The sequence below is a fragment of the Taudactylus pleione genome, unplaced genomic scaffold, assembly GCF_031769625.1.
Source record: "Taudactylus pleione unplaced genomic scaffold, aTauple2 ptg000535l, whole genome shotgun sequence".
Classification (NCBI taxonomy): domain Eukaryota; kingdom Metazoa; phylum Chordata; class Amphibia; order Anura; family Myobatrachidae; genus Taudactylus; species Taudactylus pleione.
In genome coordinates, this window is record NW_028284937.1 from 7,787,194 (window position 1) to 7,809,253 (window position 22,060).

At 41.8% G+C, this 22,060-nt stretch overlaps 1 protein-coding gene and 1 pseudogene across 3 annotated transcripts in view; both read right to left on the reverse strand.

Annotated features, from left to right (window-relative positions):
- The window catches only part of DNAAF3 (dynein axonemal assembly factor 3), a 48,780-nt gene extending 29,821 nt beyond the window's left edge, over nt 1-18,959 (reverse strand). For 2 of the 3 annotated variants that reach the window (XM_088451006.1, XM_088451003.1), the window contains exons 1-5: nt 18,834-18,939; nt 18,630-18,710; nt 15,270-15,409; nt 13,739-13,832; nt 6,344-6,501 (exon numbers count right to left, since the gene is read on the reverse strand). In XM_088451006.1, the coding sequence (XP_088307132.1) occupies nt 6,344-6,501; nt 13,739-13,832; nt 15,270-15,409; nt 18,630-18,705 (468 nt within the window). In that variant the 5' untranslated portion in view covers nt 18,706-18,710; nt 18,834-18,939. Of the gene's footprint in view, nt 1-6,343; nt 6,502-13,738; nt 13,833-15,269; nt 15,410-18,629; nt 18,711-18,833 lie in introns of all 3 variants that reach the window. The other variant, XM_088451004.1, reaches the window with a different exon arrangement.
- On the reverse strand, nt 9,146-9,264 carry LOC148501089 (5S ribosomal RNA; annotated as a pseudogene).
- Nucleotides 18,960-22,060: the final 3,101 nt, after the last annotated feature.

Below are 22,060 nucleotides of genomic sequence, written 5' to 3' on the forward strand. Positions count from 1 at the left end.
CCTACCCGAGATACTCCTGGGTGTATGCTTCGCCCCTCATGCTGACTTATCCTGGAACTTTGATACCAGCTTTCCTTGCTCCTTTAATTGTCCTAGTTTGTCTTCACTTATAACTGAAGCCTTGGATCGCAGATAACTTACCCCTTGACCGAAAGGACTGGGCAGGCTGCCGTTTAAAAGATGGTCATAAATTTAAACTTTTAGTCTTCAATCCTCTTCCGAATGGTAAGAAAAAAAAAAAAAAAAAAAAACAAACAACAAGTTTTCCCACCTGTGACTTCCGAAATTCTTTTATTTAATTCGGGACCAAACAAAAATCTACCCTGAATAGGCAAATCTTCTAAAAACTACTCAGTCTCTAAATACACATCCCACAATTTTAACCACAACACTCGTCTAGCCACCACTGCTAGACCTGAAAATCTTTGACAGAATCAAAGATGCCAACAAAGTGGCTTCTCCCAAGTAATCTGCTCCCACTTTGAGTTGCTCTGTCATAAACAACAACTGGGACCTTGGGCTGTCTGACTGGATCCCTGGCAGCTCTGCACAAGATTTGATGTATAAAGGGTACAATTTACAAACGATCTATTGTGCATCCAGACTTTTTCCTGTGCATCATGTCCCAGATTGGCAGATCTGCCCTACAGCACATCAGATCTGAAGATGCGATGTGCGATCAGCGGGGACGTGCATCGCATCGTCAATGTGAGTGTGGACTCACGATTTGGGCATATTTTACATGATCTGTCGCTCCAATGCGTCTGAATCGGCCAGATCGGGTAAAATATCACCAAGTGTGTAGGCACCTTTACAGTGAGAGCTCTCTTTAAGAATTGCTCCACCAGGAATAGGGAAACCCATAGCATTAGATAATCTTGCTACTCTAGGGGCTAAATTTACTAAGGTGAGAGGTTGTTTTTTTTTTTTTTTAGAAGTGGAGATGTTGCCCATAGCAACCAGATTCTAGCTATTATCTTCTATAACGTGCTAGTTAAATGTTAAGTAGAATCTGATTGGTTGCTATGGGCAACATCTCCACTTCTAAAAAAACCTCTCAATTTAGTATATATACCCCTAAGGTGACTGTGCTCTATACACAATATCATTATCTGAAATAGGGTACATGGATGGAAACCTGCCTTTTCTTTATTTTTTTTGTCCTGAACACATCATTGAATAAATGATACTGATTATCACTATCCTCTAGGTGAAGAACCTGACTGACTGCTTTAATTTTCCACTCCCTGGACACTAAATCCTTCTTCTATAAAGAAAACAGAATCCTCTACCTCAGAATCTTCAATCTGTCCTTCATCCTCAGAGGAAATATCAAATTCTGAGAAAACAAGACACCTGCCCCAAAAACTGTCAATCGCGTAACTTAGGCCCGGCTGAGGATAACAAAATTGCTCTAGTGAAGAGGACGTCCTTTCTAACCCTAAAGCAGTCCTTTCTATTGATTTGGCCCAGGATGGAACCTCTGCAGGCCCTAAAGCCCCAGACCACCATGGAGAATGAGTGTTTAATAGGATATGACCTTGTTCTACCTTGGCTACACCCTGTTGCGAATCAAAGTAGATACAAAGTTAGACAATTCCTCTCTCATAACCGAACTACGGAAAGGGAAGAGGACCCAACTCAGGCTGCTTCCTCCACCGGACCGGCAGAGGTCTCCTCAACCAGTAACGGACCACATGCCTCCTTGCAAGCAGCACATCGAGCATGCGTGTCCCCAGAAGGTAATTTAGCCTAACAACTGGACTTCCCTCCTCCAGGTTTAGCCTTTGAAGTATTTCCCTTCTCAGACATTACCAAACCTTTACAAGGTAAACTGTAATAGGCTTGTATAGGAAACTTTGACGACCAAATCTTCTTATACAAATGCTATATTCAGAATTTTGTATTTTATGTTTTTACTAGCTGGAGTACCTGGCGTTGCCCGGAATTTTAAGAATGTTTGTTTACACATCATCCTCTAACAAACCTCTCCTTAGGCAGGCCTCACGAAAAGTGTGACAAACTTCTCCATCAACAGTCCTAAGGTCTTCGAAGGAAGTAGCACCTGTAACGGTGTCAAGCAAACTTCGGATAGAAGCATACAAAATTTGTCGGATGTACAGTGTAAACACGGCCAAGAGCTTCTGTTGCTCAGGATGACCATCTACAGCGACTCAGTTTTCTGCGCAGAAAAACTTTTGAAGAAGCATTCCATGTGTAACATTTTGGCAGCTCACAGTACAGCAGGGTCCTTGCAAAGTCATCATTTTCACACAGTTGGAAGAAAGAAGTGAATGTTGTTGTGTAATTTGGTATAGTCAGAGACCTGAGAATGCTGGCAAAGCCTGCTAAAGCTCTCTGCGATAATAAACATTAAGATCATGACAAAACATAGACAACACAAAAGGCTTGCTCCGAAGGCCCTACCCATATGCAGTGAGGCCCCACAATGAGCGTACAGCAAAAATTGAGGTTTTAAGTTAATTAAAAATTAACAATAAATGTAATTTTTTTTTAATTTGCCTCTGCCGTGTTTTAATACGCTCATATGTATAATTTCACGATCTTGGCTTGTAAACTTTGGATTTGTATAGAAAGACAGAAGGACAGTAGTAGGGATGGACCTCGATGGTCGATGTTTGCAGACCATCAATGTTAATCTTTCGATGTTAGTGTTTTTACCATTCGATGGCAGCATTCCAATGTTTGCTGCCATCGAATGGTAATCATTCAATGGTGTTTCAATGGTGGCTTCTTTTCTTTAAATCCTATAAGCTATGCCTCCCATGGCTGCTGTGTGCTGAGTCTCTGCCTCTGATAACCTTTCTGGCTCATGCTGCTGGGATCGTTAGAGGCAGTCTCTCACTGCCTCAGACCTGGCCCTCCCTCCCCTTTCTGCTGGATCTCTGAGACTGTGAGAGCCAATCAGTGTGCAGCCCAGCAGCAGCTGTCACTCACAGAGACACAGAGTGACAGCTAACAACGTTTATACCAGCAGAGATGGGGAGTGATTTCTTTGCTGGTGCTGTAAGAGGTTCCTTTTCTGTGTGTTATAAGTATATGTAATAATGTTTTTAGACTTCACTTTATTGTTCCTTTAAGTGCCCACAGCAGCAGCGTGGCAGTGACAGTGTCTCATTCTCCTCGTCCTCAGTCAGCTCTGCCTGCATTGCCTAGGTGTTTTTTTTTTTTTTTTAATGCCGCTTTGTGTGTGAGCCCCTCCCCCAACCCCGCCCCTTTACTATTCATATAAATAGTTTTTACCATTGAATGCTTTTTATGCGATGGTTACTTACCATCGCATTGAAAGATTCAATGGTGGAAGCACTGCAATCATATGATGGTGGGCTTTCGATGTCCATCCCTAGACAGAAGTACAGAAATAGTATAAATAGTAGGGATAAGAAAGTTCTTATATATCACCACTGGAGGCAGCAGACAGCAGTACTGAGTGCAAGGCCCCACAATGAGCGTCCAGCAAAAACTGTGTTCTTTAATTAAAAATTAACAGTAATTAATTTCGATTTCAATTTTTTTTAGTTGCCTCGACCGTGTTTTAATACACTTATGTAAAATTTCACGATCTTGGCTTGTAAACTGTGGATTTGTATAGAAAGACAGAAAGAAAAATTTTTCGCTTTTATATAGTAGATGTTCCTCTCTCAGCAAAAATATTAAACATTATCCTAATTGGTCATATGTAACTATTTAAACACCTTTAAATACATAATTCATTACGAACTGCATACCAGAGGTTCTGCACTATGGGCCCGATTCAGAGAAGGGAGCAATGGCGAATACGCAGGGAAATCGAGAGATTGTCATAGCACATGATTTAAAAAGCCCCACTGTGTGTGCGCAGCGATCTCACTGCGATCACAAACACACACACACACACACACACACACACACACAGAGGAATCATCTCAGAGTGAGTGACAGGTAGTCAGCGTTTGCGGGGTGGCAATAAAAACGCAGGCGTCTGACCGTTTGAACGCCGTTTCATGGGTGTACATAACTTAGCCCTTGTGATCTCCTATGCAGCTCTGCTTATCAGGAGAGCTGCCGAATCGGAGGCTGGTCAGGCCTGCCGCGAGGGAGAGATGGCCACTGTGTGTGTCAATGTTACCAATATTTATGCAGGTATAAGTCGTCGCACGCAGGTAAGAAGGCAGCAGTGGGCGTCCCTATGCTGGGCCTCTCTTTGCAGACATTAGCATATTGTCACAGCTGCATTTCGTACGAAAACTCAGCTGCGATCGCATTAGCACCCAGCTCTGAATCAGGCCATATTTTCTGCCATTGTAACATTAAAACAACTTTGAAAGTGGGAAATATCAGATTTTAGTTTGCAGATTCACTCAAATGTTCTGTTAATGTCATTTTCTAATAACTAAAAAGTCCTGGCTGCAGAAAGTACACACGGGACCTAATTCACAGCTAACCAAGTCAGCACCATAGTGTCTACATGTGCAGGGTTCTGGGGCTTAAACAAAAAAAAAAAAAAAAAGCCTTTTAAAAACGATTGGATCCATGATGGGTCTACAAATGCTACTTACTGCCTGAACTCGCCTCATTATAGGTTCATTACTCTAAGTGGAGTATAGAGGTCATTAACCGAACGCTAAAAAGGATAGGCAGTAGTTTTGTTCTGGATAGAATACAGTATATATATAAAACAGCAGAACACATGAATTGGGTTATTCGGCAAAGATCAACAAACTTTGCATTAATTACTATATATCCATGAAAGCTACCATTCTGTTTACACACATAGCAAAAAAAGGATCAATAACCATAGGAGCATAGCACACAGCCAAGACATTATATAACTTGGGTAACAATGGGTTCCCCAGTAAATGTATGCAACGGGTCTGACAATGTATATGCCAGGTCTGCCAGTGGACTGATCTTTGATAACACAATGAGAAGATGTGCCCTCATACACCGAAGCCTCAATACGCCATGTGGCACAAGCGAGCTGCCAGGTACTATGCAACTTGACTTGCGCCAAGCCTCTTTTCCGCATATTTTATGCCCACAAATTCTTAGTCACAATCGGATGCGACAAAAAGCTTCACTAGACTGCACAGATTAATCAGAGATGCAACATTTGTAGGTCTGTGTGCAACCGACTCTGTACATGAAGCGTGGAAAAAGCTGCGGCAGCTATGGTACATCCTTGCAGTGGATATACAGATTTAGACCCATGAGCACACAGATATAAGTGACGCATATGAAATGAATCAGTGCAGTCTCATGAAGACGCATTTTCAGGCAAAAACAGACGTTAAAAAGAAGCTCATTCAATACAGAGATATATCTAGATCTTGGCTTTTGAATCTAACATTTTGTGTCTGTACTGTATTCACAAAGTACCTTCACAGAAACTAGTGGGTGAGTTTAGTCTAAGCAATGGGGGCCCTGTAATAGAGTAATGGCTGGACCTCTGGGTGCCGCAGCGTACAAAAGTCTCACCAATAACCAGAGGTCACAACCTGTGCCTTGATTAGGCTTAAGCTGCCCATCCACTAGGCGATTAAACCTAGTGAATGAGCGATAACGACGGTACCATCGTGTGGTAATCGCCCGCAAATCGGGCAGTAAAAGGTTAAAAACGACCAGCGATGCGCGCGCCCGCTGGTCATTTTTAACATCAATCATCGCCCGAACATGACTGTCAACCTGACGACCGCCGTCAGGTTGCCATGTTCGGGGATGATTGATCTGCATACACTGAACGTCTGAACGCTCAGCGTATGCAGTTCACCCCACGGGAGACGACGGCATCGTAATCGTGCCGTCATCCCCCGTATCATTAAGTGGATGGGCAGCATTAAATACTGCATCTGCCAAGTGCAACAGTTCACAGATTTATCCTGCCCAAGACCGGCTCTAGGGGTGTTCGACCAGTGCGATTTCAGCGGGACAGTACTGTCCCACTGTTCCACCCACGGGCCGAAGTGGCCCGCGGGTGCTCAAATCGGGAGGTTGGGGGACCCCCACCGCCGCAGCTGTGCCGGACCCCCGGAGTGTGAATGGATGCCGCGCGCGGCAACCATTCACTGACGGGAGAGGGCTGGGGGAAGCCCAGCCAGTGACGGAGGGCTGGGCTTTACCACCAGCCTGACGTTATATGGAGGCGTGCCATGCGGGCACACCTCCAAATAATGTCAATTGGGGGCGTGGCATATGGTAATTAGGCCACAAACCCAAATTTGGACGCGTACGATGTTAGGGCGCCTTCTCGAGGGCCGGCACAAGGTGCTCCGAACCCTGGAGCCAGCCCTGATCCTGCCAATGGGAGTACTGTATATAGACTGTATATTTAGAATGAAAATACCTTGATAAAATGCAAATTCAACAGCGGGAGGATACTCTGCTGGTACTCGGGATCTGTGACAAAACGGATGAACAGTACACACTTCTCCTGCAGGTAAGCTGCGGTCTTACTACGGATTAGGCTGTTTCCAAAAAGCTCAAGAAACATTTCACACTTCTCTGCAAAGAAAGGAAAGAATAAGCCTTGATGATACAAGACAAGAATGCTTCATGGCATGGACTTAACCACAGGGCTGGAGATAAATCACCTATATGCAGTTCTAAATATGACCGAATCTGTCATAGTGGGAATTCAATTAGCCATGAAAAGTTTTCATGGGTGAAAAAGTGGTAGCCTCGAGCTTGATCGTCTGAGGCTATTCACTTAGGTTCCCTATTCACCAGATATCTTTGTTAACACCCGTTAAATTAACATGGGTTAATGGGTGTGAACACACAAATCCATGAAAAACTTCAGATTCATGCATCAACAGGGACCTGACTACATTAACCAGAGATGTGCGGTCAGGTGAGGCAGAGCCTTTCCTGTCAGACTTCAGTATACTCAATTTTTTCTTATTTTTATAGTGAAAACTATGAAGTATTATCAATATCTTCTTTATATTTTTCTAATAATTTTTGTTCATACAGAATCAAACCGCAAATAGTCCGGTGTCCGTGCAGTTTAAAACAGCAGTTGCTAATGCTTAACAACTGCCAGGAGTGAGGCCAATTACCGGCATCCAGGAAGTGACGAGTGAAGGTGCTGCCAAAAGGCAGATTATACAGAGCCGTGCTTAACGCATGGGAGAGCCATGCTAATTGACTACGGCACATAGAGCCACCATCGGCATTAAGTACACCAAACACCCGCATTGATGGAGGGTGCAGCACGGACTCCCCCGGACCACCAGTTGGTGGGAAGAAGGATCAGACCTTACAGGCAAGTCTTACTGGTAAGCAGAAGAAAACTAAATAAAGCAATATTCTGCCACACGGTTTTAACCTGCATGGACGCCGGACTATTTGTGGTTTGATTTTGATTCTGTATCCCTAGCTGCCTAATTATTTTTGAACGAACACCATTTCCCCAGCAGGGAGACCGCGAAAACATTTTATATATATCAGGGGCGTTTCTAGAGAGGAGGGGGCCCATGTGCAGTCTCCAAAATGGGCCCCCTCCTCTGTCCGGCAGCGCACTGAGCTGTGCGTGGCCAGCGCCGGAGTTATAGACTCTGGGCGCACTCTAAAGTATACACAGATCACCGGGAAAATGGCCGCGGTTGCCATTTTCCCTGAACTGCGCATACGACTGGAAAATGTCAGCAGCGGCCATTTTCCAGTCATTTTTAGAGCGCCGGACCTCCGCTCCAACATGGGACTCCGTAGAGGTAAGTATGCTATGGGTGCAGGGTGTGCGTTGCAGGGCCCCTCTGGACCCAGGGGCCCGTGAACCCCACACACCCGCACCCATTATAGATATATCTATGAAAATATGATTGACATATGGGAGACTAGTTTGCAACAAAGTGCTAGTGCATAAAAAGGGACTTAAAATTTGATGAAAACCTTCTCAACATAAAAAGTGCTAGTGCAAAAGCTAACTTTTCAGTTCGTATAACGTACAGAGTGTAATTAATATGAATATAAAAAGTGCCATAATGAAATTGGTAAAATATTATTTATTCTATATATCAAAGATTAAAAAAGGTAATAAATAAAAATCAATAGGCTACACAAGATAATGATCACATAGAAAGACAGTACATAATTCAATATAATGTGGACATGATAAGAATAAATAGTTAAAGGAGTAAATAAATAGGACAAAGTATAAGCTGATTTGTATGATAAAGAATTCAGGGTTCATGGGGTAAGAGACCACTGCTCCCAACACGTTTCATCCAGGGTCTTCAAGGGGATATCGATCTGTAGGGGTATCTGTCCATCTATACCTCTTCTTGAGTTACTTCCACCCTTCCTCGTCACTATGGTGCTTCCGCCCACAGCTTAAATCCGCAACGTCACATCCACACACGTGTACAGGTCTGGGACTTTGAGGCGCGCCATCCTCCATTGTGTGTCCAAGTCACTTCCGCCCTTTTCCTGTGCAGTTGTTTCTGCCCTCAGTCCTCTAATGTCCGGGGTGCATCATTAATCACAGGTGTTTCTTGACTGGTTTAGTATCACGTAAATCGCTTCCGCCCTTCTTGATTTGACAACATATGTCCTATTTCCGCCCTCAAAAGGCACAATGTATATTCTTTCTGTAACTATATAAAAAAAAAAAAATCAATAAATAAATATTTTGCTTGGCACTATTTTATGAGTGTTAATCACCCAAAAAAACTGTTGGGTATTTAAATAATGTTAGAAGAAATTTATAGTGTTAAAAAATTAATACTTCATCTAATTAGTTAGAAATGTCCACCATAAGAAAAAAAAAAGAAAAAAATCTTGTAAGAATCCTGTTCATAACCTCCATCTAATAAGGTGTATGTAATCAAACAAATATTAAGCTAGTTCTAACTAACAAAATATAATTTAACCCAGTTCTAAATAAAGTGATAGACACTTGCCTCTATGGGTAAGTGATTAGTAACGAAGTAGTCTCCATTTATATACAGTATGTGAGTTCCAAGAGTCGCAGTCCTTCTGCATCAGAGCAAATAGATTTGAGTTTATAAAATCTAGTAACTTCTCCAAGTGGTTACTACATCCTGGGAACTTCATGTACTTCATATCTTCATGTGTCCGGATCTTCGTATGTTTGGATCTTCATGGGTATGCCTTTCTGGATGGGTACGTGTACATTAGAGGATTATACATACAGCACCTGGTATTCTTGGGAAGTCTCCCGTCCCAGTACTAACCAGGCCCAACCATGCATAGCTTCCAAGATCAGACGAGATTGGGCATGAGCACAGTGGTATGGCTGTAGAGACCTGAAATACCTCAAAATGTCTTCCATCCGTATCACCCCTTCCTCCTTTTTCATTACATACATCTTCTCTAAGCCTTAGGAATTACTACACCAAGTATTCCCAGGGGGTCACCCCTTCTAGTATTAGCTTGGCCTATCAGTGATTTCAAACAACATTGGATGATCCCTTGATGGTTTAATAGTAGATATAGCTTATCGCATACTTCCTTCTTTTATGTAGATTTTTATAGGAAGGGAGCCATCTCATAACACTCATTGAATCCTTTTGGGGCCATAGTACGGAGTTAAAATATCCAATACATTTCTCCATTTGACAGCAGGTTACTCAGGTCTCTTCCTCTTTCACCCAATGTCACATGTTCTATTGCTTTGAAGTTAATCTCCTCTGGGTTCGAATTGTGCTCTGTGATAAAATGTTTTGATACTGCATGTCCTTCGATCTTGTTTTTGATGTTCCTGATGTGCTCTTGTATTCTTAATTTTAAAGACCTCTTCATTTTCCCCACATACTTCTCGCCACACGTACATTCCAATAAATATATAATAGATGTTGAATTGCAGTTCATAAAGTCATTGATACTATATTCTTTTGATCCATCATGAATAGTAAATGTTTTTCTTTTTGGGTGTAAAAACTTGCAGATGTTACAATGCCCACATTTATAGCTGCCCTTACATGTTTGGGTCAGGCTAGGTTGTGTTTTATTCTTCTCTCTCAGCATACTTGGTGCTAATATCTCCTTTAAATTTCTGGATTTTCTAAAAACAAGTTGTGGTTTTGGTGGTAATATATCTTTTAATATGGGATCCTTAAGGAGGATTTTCCAATACTGGTTGAAAGACTTTCTAATTTGGCTCTCATGGCCACTATAGGTGGTGATAAATGGGACCATTTGTTGATTATGGTCTTCTATTTTAATAAACCATTTCTATCCAGAGCCTTTTCTTACTAATGGCTGTCTTCAACATTTCTTCAGGATATTTTTTCTCTCTAAACCTGTTGGCATATGTCTCTATCTGTTCATCACCAGTCTTCAAATTGCTACAGTTGTGCTTGATTCGGCAAAATTGAGAATGTCGTATATTCTGTTTCCATTTTCTCAAGTGGCAGCTTTCAAAATGTAGGTAGCTGTTTGCATCCACTTCCTTAATAAAGTTTTTTTGTAACTACTTTATCCTCCTCGCCTCTTAAAACTAAGTCTAAAAACTCCACCATCTGAGTACTGAATTTGGAAGTAAATTTCAAGTTCATATTATTTGAGACATACAATAAAAAACAGGTTATAACTCTCCTCAGAACCTTCCCATATGATTAAAATGTCATCTATATATCTTTTGTACAGTATAAGATTAGTCTTGAAAGGGTTATACATATTTATTCTCCCAGCACCCCATGAATAAGTTAGCAAAGCTGGTAGCAAATGTAGTACCCATGGCTGTACCACATTTATGATAAAATTGATCCAGAAATTTAAAATAGTTATGGTTCAATATAAAAGATATAAGATCACATAAAAACTATGGATATTTGACTGAGATTCCCAAAAAGTCCCTTGTCGCGTAGATTCCTTTCGTATGTTCAATGCACGTATACACGGATTGAACATCAATTGTTGTCAAGCTGTATGATTCCTTCTAAACCAAACCGTTAAAGTATATGAGACTGGACAAAACATTACTAAGTGCTATGAGTCACACTCTGGCTCCGTTCTTGGTAAAATCCAGGAATCTGGATTTTTTAGTGACCCGGAAGTAATGGCGACCACGAACCCTAATGAGCTCAAGAAGGGGTATAAATGGACAGATACCCCTACAGATCAGTATCCCCTTGAAGAAGTTCCTGGACGAAATGCGTTGCAGGCAGCTGTCTCTTAACCCATGAACCCTGAATTCTTTATCATACAGATAAGCTTATAGTTTGTCCTATTTATTTACTCCTTTTAACTATTTATTCTTATGTCCACATTATATTGAATTATGTACAGTCTTTCTATGTGATTATTATCTTGTGTAGCCTATTGATTTTTATTTATTACCTTTTTAATCTTTGATATATAGAATAAATTCTATTTTATCAATTTCATTATGGCACTTTACTTTTTATATTTATATTAATTGCACTCTGCACGTTATACTAACTGAAAAGTTAGCATTTTGCACTAGCACTTTATGTTCTGAAGGTTTTCATCAATTTTTTAAGTCCCTTTTTATATACTAGCACTTTGTTGCAAAGTAGGCGCCTATATGTCAATCATATTTTCTACATAATTAGCTCTCAATTATTGACTTAAGGCTGACGTCCATTATCCTTGGGCAAGTGTGTTGCTTAGTTTATCACAGGTGGTGTTGAATGAATTGAACATATTTAATCACCGAATATTGTGTATACCGATGCCATATACACATATTGTTGCGAGATAGATATATATATTTTTTTTATTATTATTATTATTATTATCTCTTAAGGATGTGCAGGCTCGGATAGTCTCAGAAAGAGGCAAAACATCAACTTTCATGGACAAACATAATCTTCCATGGACTTTTGTCCAGGAATGATGATGTTTGTCCATGAAAGATGACATTTTGCCTCTTTCTGAGACCAGATTTTTGGAGGGAAAAATCCGAACTCGGCGTGCACATCCCAAATAATAAAAAAATTATATAAATATATAAAACAGCACCACCTGGATAGTATTTATATAATGGTAAGTAATTATAATTATATACATATATTCACTCTCCCACTCGGTTATGGGTGTCAGCCAACACAAGAATATTTAAATAGCAGTGATAATCTGCTATTATGAAGAAAAAGTTAAGTTTAAAGTGGACTTGGTGCAAGGCGACAATTGTGCTCAGGTACAATACATAAATTAAATATATAAGTGAATAATAAAAAAAAATTCTTAGTGAATGAAAGAAGGATTTTATAAAATAGTGATAAATTAATTCCAAACAAAGGGAAAGTAATAACGCTTAAAGCTTATATTAATAAAGTGCCAGTGCTGAAATGCATAAAACTGCTAGATAGTACAACCTCTGGGATAAATGTAAATTCTCGTATATATTTCTATAAAGCCAACTTAAATAACATATTATGACCAGTTTAAAAGGAACAAAGATATAAATAAAAAACTACTAGCACGGTTTTATGCATTTGTTGAGAATTAATTTATCACTATTTCATAAAATCCTTCTTTCATACACTCAGAAAAAATTTTTTTATTCATATATTAATTTATGTATTGTACCTGAGCACGATTGTCGCCTTGCACCAAGTCCACACACACACATATATATATATATATATTTTCTGTGATCACACATAGTTTAGCCGAGCACACTAGGCCGCACCAAGATTCTAATTCTGACATCAGGTAACATTTGAAGAACACATTTTTAAAGCACATGCCTATATGTGTTTTGTTCAAGAAAATGAGCCTTAAGCTGTGTTATTTTAGACTAGTAATGATTGTAAGGCACTTTTAAAAAGGGGTTTAGTATGACATTTGGACAAGAAAGTAGACAACCAATATATAGACATGTCGACATATGTTTTTTTTTTTTGCCTAACCAACCAAAAAAAAACACATTAACATTTTGGGGTAACATGGTAAATGTCGACATTCTGAACGTGTCAACATTTTAACTAGTCGACCTTACAGGCTCATCGACAGGGGGTGGACAAAGGGGACACCTGTATGGGGCCCCGAGGGTCAGGAGGGCTCTGAGCGTCAGGGACAGAAAAACTGGGGCCTCAGCACTTAATACTTTGTAAACTGCTTGATTCTGTAGACGAATCTTTTATCCCTGTCACAGCAGCCATCCAGCAGAAGCCCTGTCAATGACACTTCTCCCTCCCCCCCCCCCCCCAAGGGGTCAATGTGGAGGCGTTGGGGGTCCCAAAGATATCAGTGTACCGGGCCCCAAGATTTCTGTTGCCAGCCCTGCGACCTTAATGCAGGTCTACATATTGGTTGTCAACCTAATGACCATGTCGACATTCTAAAGCCAACATTCTGTCAACAAGTCAGCTAGATACCCTTTAAAAAGGTGTTCATGGTTTATACAGTAGATTGAATTGTAAGCTTATTCAAATAATGTAGTATTCTTTAAATAAAAGTAATTATTTCTGATATTCACAGGGCTCCTAGAAGAAGTAGTAGCAAATGAACTTCACCAAAAGCCCCCTGAAACTACCTTTTCCAATGTCAACTATTAGCAGGTTTGTTCTACAAGAGAACAAGAAAGATAAAAATAAAAGAAGTCCTTCAATATTGATGTGGGTGGTATTAATTGATTGCATGAAAGGAAACATTGAACGTTGCATGCATTTCTTCATAATCCATTCTGACAATGTAAATGAATAGCGAGTGATATTCTAAATGTGCGGAGACAGATGCTGACCTTTGTATCACATTTAAAAACCTGGCCACAGATGAACTTTGTTAGACATTAACATCTCCATTTTACCTTGTAACCCCATTTGTTCTGGATCTTCCAGTGCTAAAGTCAAAAACAACATCTGTCGAGCCAGCAGCTCCAGGTCACTCTCTATTATGAAGAACTAAAAAGGAGGTTAAACATGTACAATAAGAAAAGCAAAAAGAGGTTTTAAAATAAAACATTTATAGAATAACAGACAAGACTTGTTGAAGCAAAGTCATTTAAAATGGATTTCAGTTTGCTCTAACCATTCCTGCCACTCAAGGTACTGTATCACTTCAACACTGCCCCCTACCTGTCACTCATTTGTAGGAGCAACTCTTGTTAAGCTGGGTACACACTAGGTTGACAACCCGCTGACCCATTCTGACGATTTGTAAGTGCATACACTCTTACCAATCGTTTGCCCGCCTAGCTGAGCTGTCACTCATCGGTGGGTCCCTGCAGCATGTCTACGAGCAATCAGCAGGTGACCAATATAAAACACATCTGTCTCTGTGTCTCTCTCTCTGTGTCTCTCTCTCTGTGTCTCTCTCTCTGTGTCTCTCTCTCTCTGTGTCTCTCTCTCTCTGTGTCTCTCTCTCTCTGTGTCTCTCTCTCTCTGTGTCTCTCTCTCTCTGTGTCTCTCTCTCTCTGTGTCTCTCTCTCTCTGTGTCTCTCTCTCTCTGTGTCTCTCTCTCTCTGTGTCTCTCTCTCTCTGTGTCTCTCTCTCTCTGTGTCTCTCTCTCTCTGTGTCTCTCTCTCTCTGTGTCTCTCTCTCTCTGTGTCTCTCTCTCTCTGTGTCTCTCTCTCTGTGGGGTACACTCAAAACTTCAGGGCAACCAGGAACCTTAAATAAGATTGGCTCACACCGAACCAAAATAAACATATATAGTGTAGTATTTCACACACACACACATATATATATATATATATGCTATCTGCTGTGCTGCAAGGCCGATTTGATAATGTCTGAACAACGTCGTTCACAGACATATTGCGTGTACGCACCCGTTGATGTACTATAGATATACAAGAGAACAGCCAATATGCATCAGTGTGTACCCAGCTTTACACGGTAGTCACTGTACCGCAGTAACTACAGGAAGCAATGCAGGAGACTAAAGTTGGCCTATGCTCCTTCTACAGTCAATTAATAAATAGCACATAAGTGCTAAAGGGAGGGTTGCAGAGGCATTTTGGGGCAGGAGTGTGGATGGAGGGGGCAGCTACCTCTAGGATTGTGCAATCTAGATCAAGGTTCTCACTTTCCCTTTTGGGAGAAACAGCTCTGAGTGTACAATAAAAATGTGTAACGTGCATACTAAAACATGGCTCGGATGGTGAAAACCACAGTATAGTACTTAATTGTGCAGTGAATAAACAACATTTTGCAATGAAGGGGTTTTCAGGTAGTTACTAAAGTGTGCGTTTTAAGGAGTGGAGATGTTGGGGGGGAAAAAAAAAAAAAAAAAAAACTTCCTTGAAATGCTTGGAATAGGATACATTAAATTGACTAACGAAATGTTAAAAAAAACTTTATAGAATGGTTTTTAAATTGTTTTGATTAGATACCAACATTTAGTCTTCGCTGAGGCCAGCGACGGGCCTGACTGATTGTTTTGAGAAGATGTCTGCCATCCCCACACCCCACCAGCAGAATATTCAGCTCAGGGATATCATCAGAAGTAGATAAGTGCTGAAGGGTATTCTGAAGACCTAAATGAGAAGTACTTGTAAACCATGATGTCCTACAGTAGTTGTGGTTACAATGTTATTCACACTGCCTAATGCTAGCCATACACCTGCACGATGAGAGCCGATGAGACTCAACGTGCCGTGTTCCCTTCAACTCCCCGGCAGCCCCGGCCACACGATGTACATACGATATCACTATACGATGCAAAGTACGTCTGTCGTGTGAGCGTCTTCACTTGTTTAAAATAAAAATAAAAACTGATGCACGCACGGGGATATAGGTGATGCATGCATCTGCCTGTAATAAAATAAGCACAGATGCAGGGATGGTTCAGTGAGAACCATCCATGCATCTGTGGGAAACCCCCCTCCCCATTTCACCCCCAAAGAGCAACTAGCCCCGGGCTTTAAGGGACCCAGTGCTGGTTGGGCAACATACAGGGGACAAATGACGTAGGGGTCCTCCATATGTAAGCACAACCAGCACCGGGCTAGTCAGAACCAGCCCTGGTTGCCAAAATACGGGGGATGAATGACGTAGGGGTCCCCCGTATTCTGCACAACCAGCAGCATCTGATCCGGTCCTGGTTCTGGAAATACAGGGGAAAAAAAAAAAAAAAATGAGTAGGGTTCCCCTGTATTTTCCAGAACCGGCCTTTTTCTAGCGAGGGCTAATGCCACAGCCAGGGGAGCCCTTTCACCGGGCCCCGCAGCATCAGCCTTGACCGCTAGTCAGCCCAGGCTGGGTATCCCTGGGAACCCCCTAATAAAGGGGTCCCCCCCCTCCAGGGCATTCCAGGCCAATAGCCCGGGGCTATCCCCGCCACCCCTGGTGTCGGGTTGATAGTGTATAGGAGTTGTGTAAAATTAGATGTGTAACATTGTCTTTACAAGTAGAACTGCAGGTCCCAGCAGGCCCTTAATGCCCCGCATGCTGGTACTTGTGGTTCTCAAAGTACCAGCATGCAGGGGAGGCTTGCTGGGACCTGCAGTTCTACTTGTAAAGACAATGTTACACATCTATTTTTACACAGCACCTATACACTATCAACCCACCACCAGGGGTTGCGGGGATAGACCCGGGCTATCAGCCTGGGCTGCCCTGGGGGGGAGCTTTTTGGGGTTGTCCCCAGCTCTCCAAGGATCCCCAGCCTGAGATGACTAGCGGTCAGGGCTGATGCTGCAGCTGGGGGGCCTGGTGAAAGGGCTCCCCTGGCTGAGGCAGCCCCCCAGTAGAAAAAGTCTGGTGCTGGAAATTACAGGGGAAACTACTAATTTTTTTCCCCTGTATTTCCAGAACCAGGACCGGATCAGAGCCCAGTGCTGGTTGCGCAGAATGCAGGGGACCCCTACATCATTTGTCCCCCATATTTTGGCAACCAGGACTGGTTCTGACTAGCCCGGTGCTGGTTGTGCTTGCATACGGTGGACCCCTACGTCGTTTGTCCCCCGTATGTTGCCCAACCAGCACTATGTTCCTTAAAGCCCGAGGCTGGTTGCTCTTATTTTAATACAGACAGAAGCATGCATCACGGATCTCCCCGTGCGTGCAATTTTTTTTTTTTTTAACAAATGAAGCCTCTCAGACACACGATGCATCGCATGCTGAAAAAAACAGCATGATCAGCAAACAAACACGATGGAGAAGATGGACTGCACAGCTGATCACACGATACGTTTTGACGGCTGCGGGAGCGCGCATCGCATCCTACATAAAAAAAAACAAAAACCACCACACGATTTCCACACGATCCATTGTACGGCGTGACGAAAATCGGGGAATCGGCCCAATATTGGGTAGGTATATGGCCAGCATAAGAGATCATACACAGGAACAGCTAACGAGCATTTAGTAAGAGGTCCTGTTACAGACTGAACCCACAATGAGAAAACTTATTCCATGAAGAGGGACAGCTTTATAAATCACAGGTCAGTCTCAAATGCTGCTCCACAGCTACCAGCATTAGTCCACGGAACAGATGAGAAGATTACAGGGAACAACAACCCAATACCTATAGTGTCCCAGGCACTAATGTGGTATAAATAAAGGTTATTTATTAAAGTTGAATGTTCGGAACAATTTGAATGTCAATGCAATAATAACCAAAATGGAACAGAAAAATGATAGACTAAAAATCAATCAAATGTATTTGCATCAATAGTCACACTGTTACTGCAATATGCAATTCCTATTTTATGGTATTTGGGATTATTCCCCTACCACATGCCAGCTGGCAACTAAACATGAGTTTAGCAGGTATATTCTCACATGTCTTTTAAAACCAATACCTACTCTGTAACCAGGGCAGATAGCTCACATCATATTCTGTATTGTACGCAGCACGATTAAACGCTTACTAAATGTTCCATTATCTGCTTGTCTGCACAGCCCATAAGGGGAAAGATGTGTATCCAATTAACACTTGTCAAACAATTAATCAAATACATTTACACAGGTGTATTAGCCATGTGCTTCGTGTTCAGCAAATAAAATTCAGGGAACAGACATAAATAGGCTTACCATACTATCCCTTTAAACGAAGATACTGTACATGAATTACACAGGTTCTGTGGCTGGGGCTGACTTCAAGTCTGCATTTCAACTGGCTTTAATCAGCCACAGAAACTGTGTAATTCATGTGTCTCGGTTTAAAAGGGATGCTAATATATATATATATATATATATATATATTTATTTTTTTCCCTCTCTCTCTCTCTCAGTGCTGCCGCTGCACAGAATTTTTCTATTTAGTCATTGCAGAGGCCACCAGTTATTCACATAACCCAGAGGAAGTATGCCCAACATGTGCTAATATATACACACACAGATCATAGATTCAACTTGCTAGCTCTCAAGACACACAAAGGGAAGAAAGCAATTCAACGCCAAGGACAGAATGTGCCATTCCAGAATGGCAAACCGCATCCAGCTACCTCGCAACTTTTTCTTTGCTCCCCATATCGGTGTTTTAAAATATGTGCTATGCTCGATGGCACATCACCAGAAATAGAATTTCATCCTAGCAGACTAGGTTTCAGGGATATCCATTCTTGAGCATATATGGTTAAATCTAGCTGACATGGATACGAATTCATTCATCTGGGCTTAAATATGGACATCCTTAAAACCTGGACAGTTAATGTTCCTTGAGGACAGAGTTGGACAAACACTGGGTCGCTATGCTATAGTGTGTGGCCCATTAAGGGTCTGGTTTGTTATTAAGCTCCAGGTCACACTCACAATGCATCTGAAGGTCTAATGCAGGACTGCAGCCCCATAAGGCCGGATACACCTCTCCACCGCCTGCAGCCGCCATGGACACTGTAAATGAACATACACAAATCACATGCGACACGTTTACATTAATAAATGACTCTTTCGCCTATTTAGCGTTTATTTGATGACAAACTATTGTCTAACTTACAGATATGAGCGTATACTTACACAAGAAGCGTTATAAGGGAGTAAAGTAACTACAGTACCTACACTGCCGGCGACGAAACTATCACAACTTCAGGCAGCCGTTTAAATTAGTAATGTTACTCCTGTACAGCTGCCATGAGCGCTCGTATTCTGCCAAAGGCCGTCCAATGGAAAGCTGTAGCTGAATGACTGACATTGGATTCGAGCAATAGGAAGGCGTATGCTCGGCAAGGGGCCGATCCTGAGCAGCTGATCCTATCAAGCTAGGTTGGCTTGTCAGCGAAGCTTTGCGGTTGCTATGGTGACGGCAAGCTGCAGAGTGTTTTGCACCTGTTACTATAGCAGTGCCTTGTTCCCTATTGTTCTTCTGTCTTTTTTGCTCTGCATACTTTTTATTATTGTTATTAATCTAGTACCATGATATATGTAGTAGTTTTGCTCATAATAATGTGAATGTGAAGAAATCTGGGATGCAAATCCTGTTGATGTAGGAGAGTGCGGCAATACACATTCATCTTTATTGCTGTAATACGGCAAATGTATGCTTTAATGAGAAATAATAATGGACCAGTGTGTGTCCATTATTATTATTTTATTTATTTATGAATTAGGGATGTGCAGGCTCGGATAGGTTCGAGTTTGCACGTGGAGTTCGGATTTTTCCCTCCAAAAAAACGGAACTCAGAAAGAGGCAAAACATCATCATTCCTGGACTGTTGTCCAGGAATGATGATGTTCGTCCATGTAAGATGACGTTTTGCCTCTTTCTGAGTTCCGTTTTTTTTGAGGGAAAAATCCGAACTCCACGTGCAAGCTCGAACCTATCCGAGCCTGCACATCCCTATTATGAATAGATATTTATATAGCGCACACATGGGGCCTGATTCAAAGGTTTACGCAAAGCCGATATTTACTCAGATGGTGCTATTGTTTTCTATGCGCAGGCGCAGCGATTGTATTGTGATTACTCTAGTACATAGGAACCACTTGCAAAGTGAGTGACAGGTAGTCAGCAATTGGGGGAGGTAACGGGGGTAGTTAGAAAAACACAGGCATGTCAGACAGCTTAAACGTCGTTTCAAGGGCATGCATAACTTAGCCATTGCAATTGCTTTCACAGCATGAGAGAGTATGAGGAGAGCTGCAGTTTTTGCGGCTGGTCAGACTTGACTTACATGCTGCGTGATTGCTCGATGTGCATCGATGGTACAGATGTTTACGCTGTTGCACGTGGTGTCCCAGATCATTTATAATTCATACTCGGCGTGAGCGCAGGAACAATTCATGATCAATTTCGTAGCACTGCCGACTCTAACTTCTTTACCTGCTCTCCATCTTGCTGTCCATGTCATTTTTTACCTATAAACCTCCCTCACCTTCCTGATTAAGCCCCACCCCTCTCTTATTGTGCTCATGTTAGGAGAATGCTGGAGCATCTGAGGGCCTGATGTATCAAGCAGTGAAACGAGTGGGGAAATGGACCAGTGGATAAGTTACACATAGCAAGCAATAAGCTTTGAGCTAGCATTTATTAAGTACATTAGCTGATTGGTTCCTTTGGGCAACTTCTCCACTGTTCCACTTCACTACTCTTTCCACCGCTTGATACATCAACCCCATCTTGGCCATATAGTGTCTGCATGGGAATTGAAGTGGACTCTGTCTAGACACCTCCTGTTGAAGAATGGCCAAATTCTGAAGACGCCTAATCAGTACAGTGCTTTCTAGGATTCACTATTATAGACATTTTATCAGAGGCTTTTCCTAGGTGGCTCAAACAATTGCTGTGCTAACACGGAAGGGAATACTCTTTAAATGAACCGGCTCTACAGCTTTCAGTCTGGTAAAAGAGGCTTTGCAGTTGGCTGCTATTTAGATTTATCCCATACTTACCTACTCTCCCGGAAGTTGTGAGAGGCTCCCGAATTTTCACTGCCGGAAGAGTATCCGGATCTCTCCCATCCCGTTCTCTTCCTAGTGAAGTGGGCAAGATGAAGAGATAATTGCCGGGAATCACGGCATAACTGCAGGCAGTCGCGATTCGCTGTGCTTGCGATGACGGCCTAATGACATAGGAATCCTGTCCCGCCCCCCAAAGTTGCCACCTGTGTGTGCTCTCCAGGCATCTCCCGGGGAGCAGATAATAAAAGTAGGTAAGTATGACTTATCTGGGTCCCCAGCATCAATTTGTATTGGAAGTAGATGCTTCTTACAGAGCTATTGGAGTGGCTCTTTCACAATGCATACAGTAGGTCTCCAACAACTCCTTCTTCCTTCATATCTCTCTAGAACATGCTCTACAGCCAAGCAATATTATTACATTGGAGCCTTGAAGAAGTGGTGACATCTTCTGGAAGGAACCTCTGATCCAATAACTACTTCTAATCAGAATCTTGAATACATCAAATCAGAGCTGTAACTAAACTTTTTGGTGCCAGAAAGCGCATTGCCCCCCCCCCCCCCCATTACTGCGCTGGTGGTAATAATCTTTGTCTTAATAAGATTATAATTTGGTAGAGGTTTGTTCTCTATTAAGTGAACAAGAGGTTTATGTAATCATATCAAACATAGGTTTTATTAATACATAAACACATACCCAATAATAGATTCACACAAATAGCAGCAATGGTCTCATGAGACAATAGTATCTAATTGCATAAAAACATATAAAATACAGTATGTATAATAAATATATATAACAGAAGCTTCAAGTGCTATAAGTAAAACTTATTATGCTATCAGAAGAATCATATAACACATCCAGTCAATGTGATTAGTAGCAAATCTGCATTATAATTATTGGTACTTGTGTACTTTACGGACTCATTGCAGAGAGAACCCAATGAATGTTTTAAATGGTACTTGTATACTTTACGTACACAAGTACCGAAAGTTGTCCCCACCTAAAGAAGAAAGTTGTCCCCTCGCAGGCTCGCTGTGCTCGCCACGCTTCGGGCACAGTGGCTCGCTATGCTCGCCACAGGGTTATATTCCCCCTCTATGCCCACTTGGATGGTAGGGAATGATGCTGGACATTGGGAATGACGCTGGACACTGGCTGATGATGTCAGGGTCCTCGCTGTGAAGGGGATTTAGACATTACCATTATTGATAATAATAATGAGTGTAGGACACTTGGGTTCTCTCTGTAATGAGTCCGTAAAGTACATACACAAGTACCTAATTGTTATTATGCATGTAGCAAAATATGTTGCTGATTTCCAAGCAGATCCGGCAGGTCGGTCAGT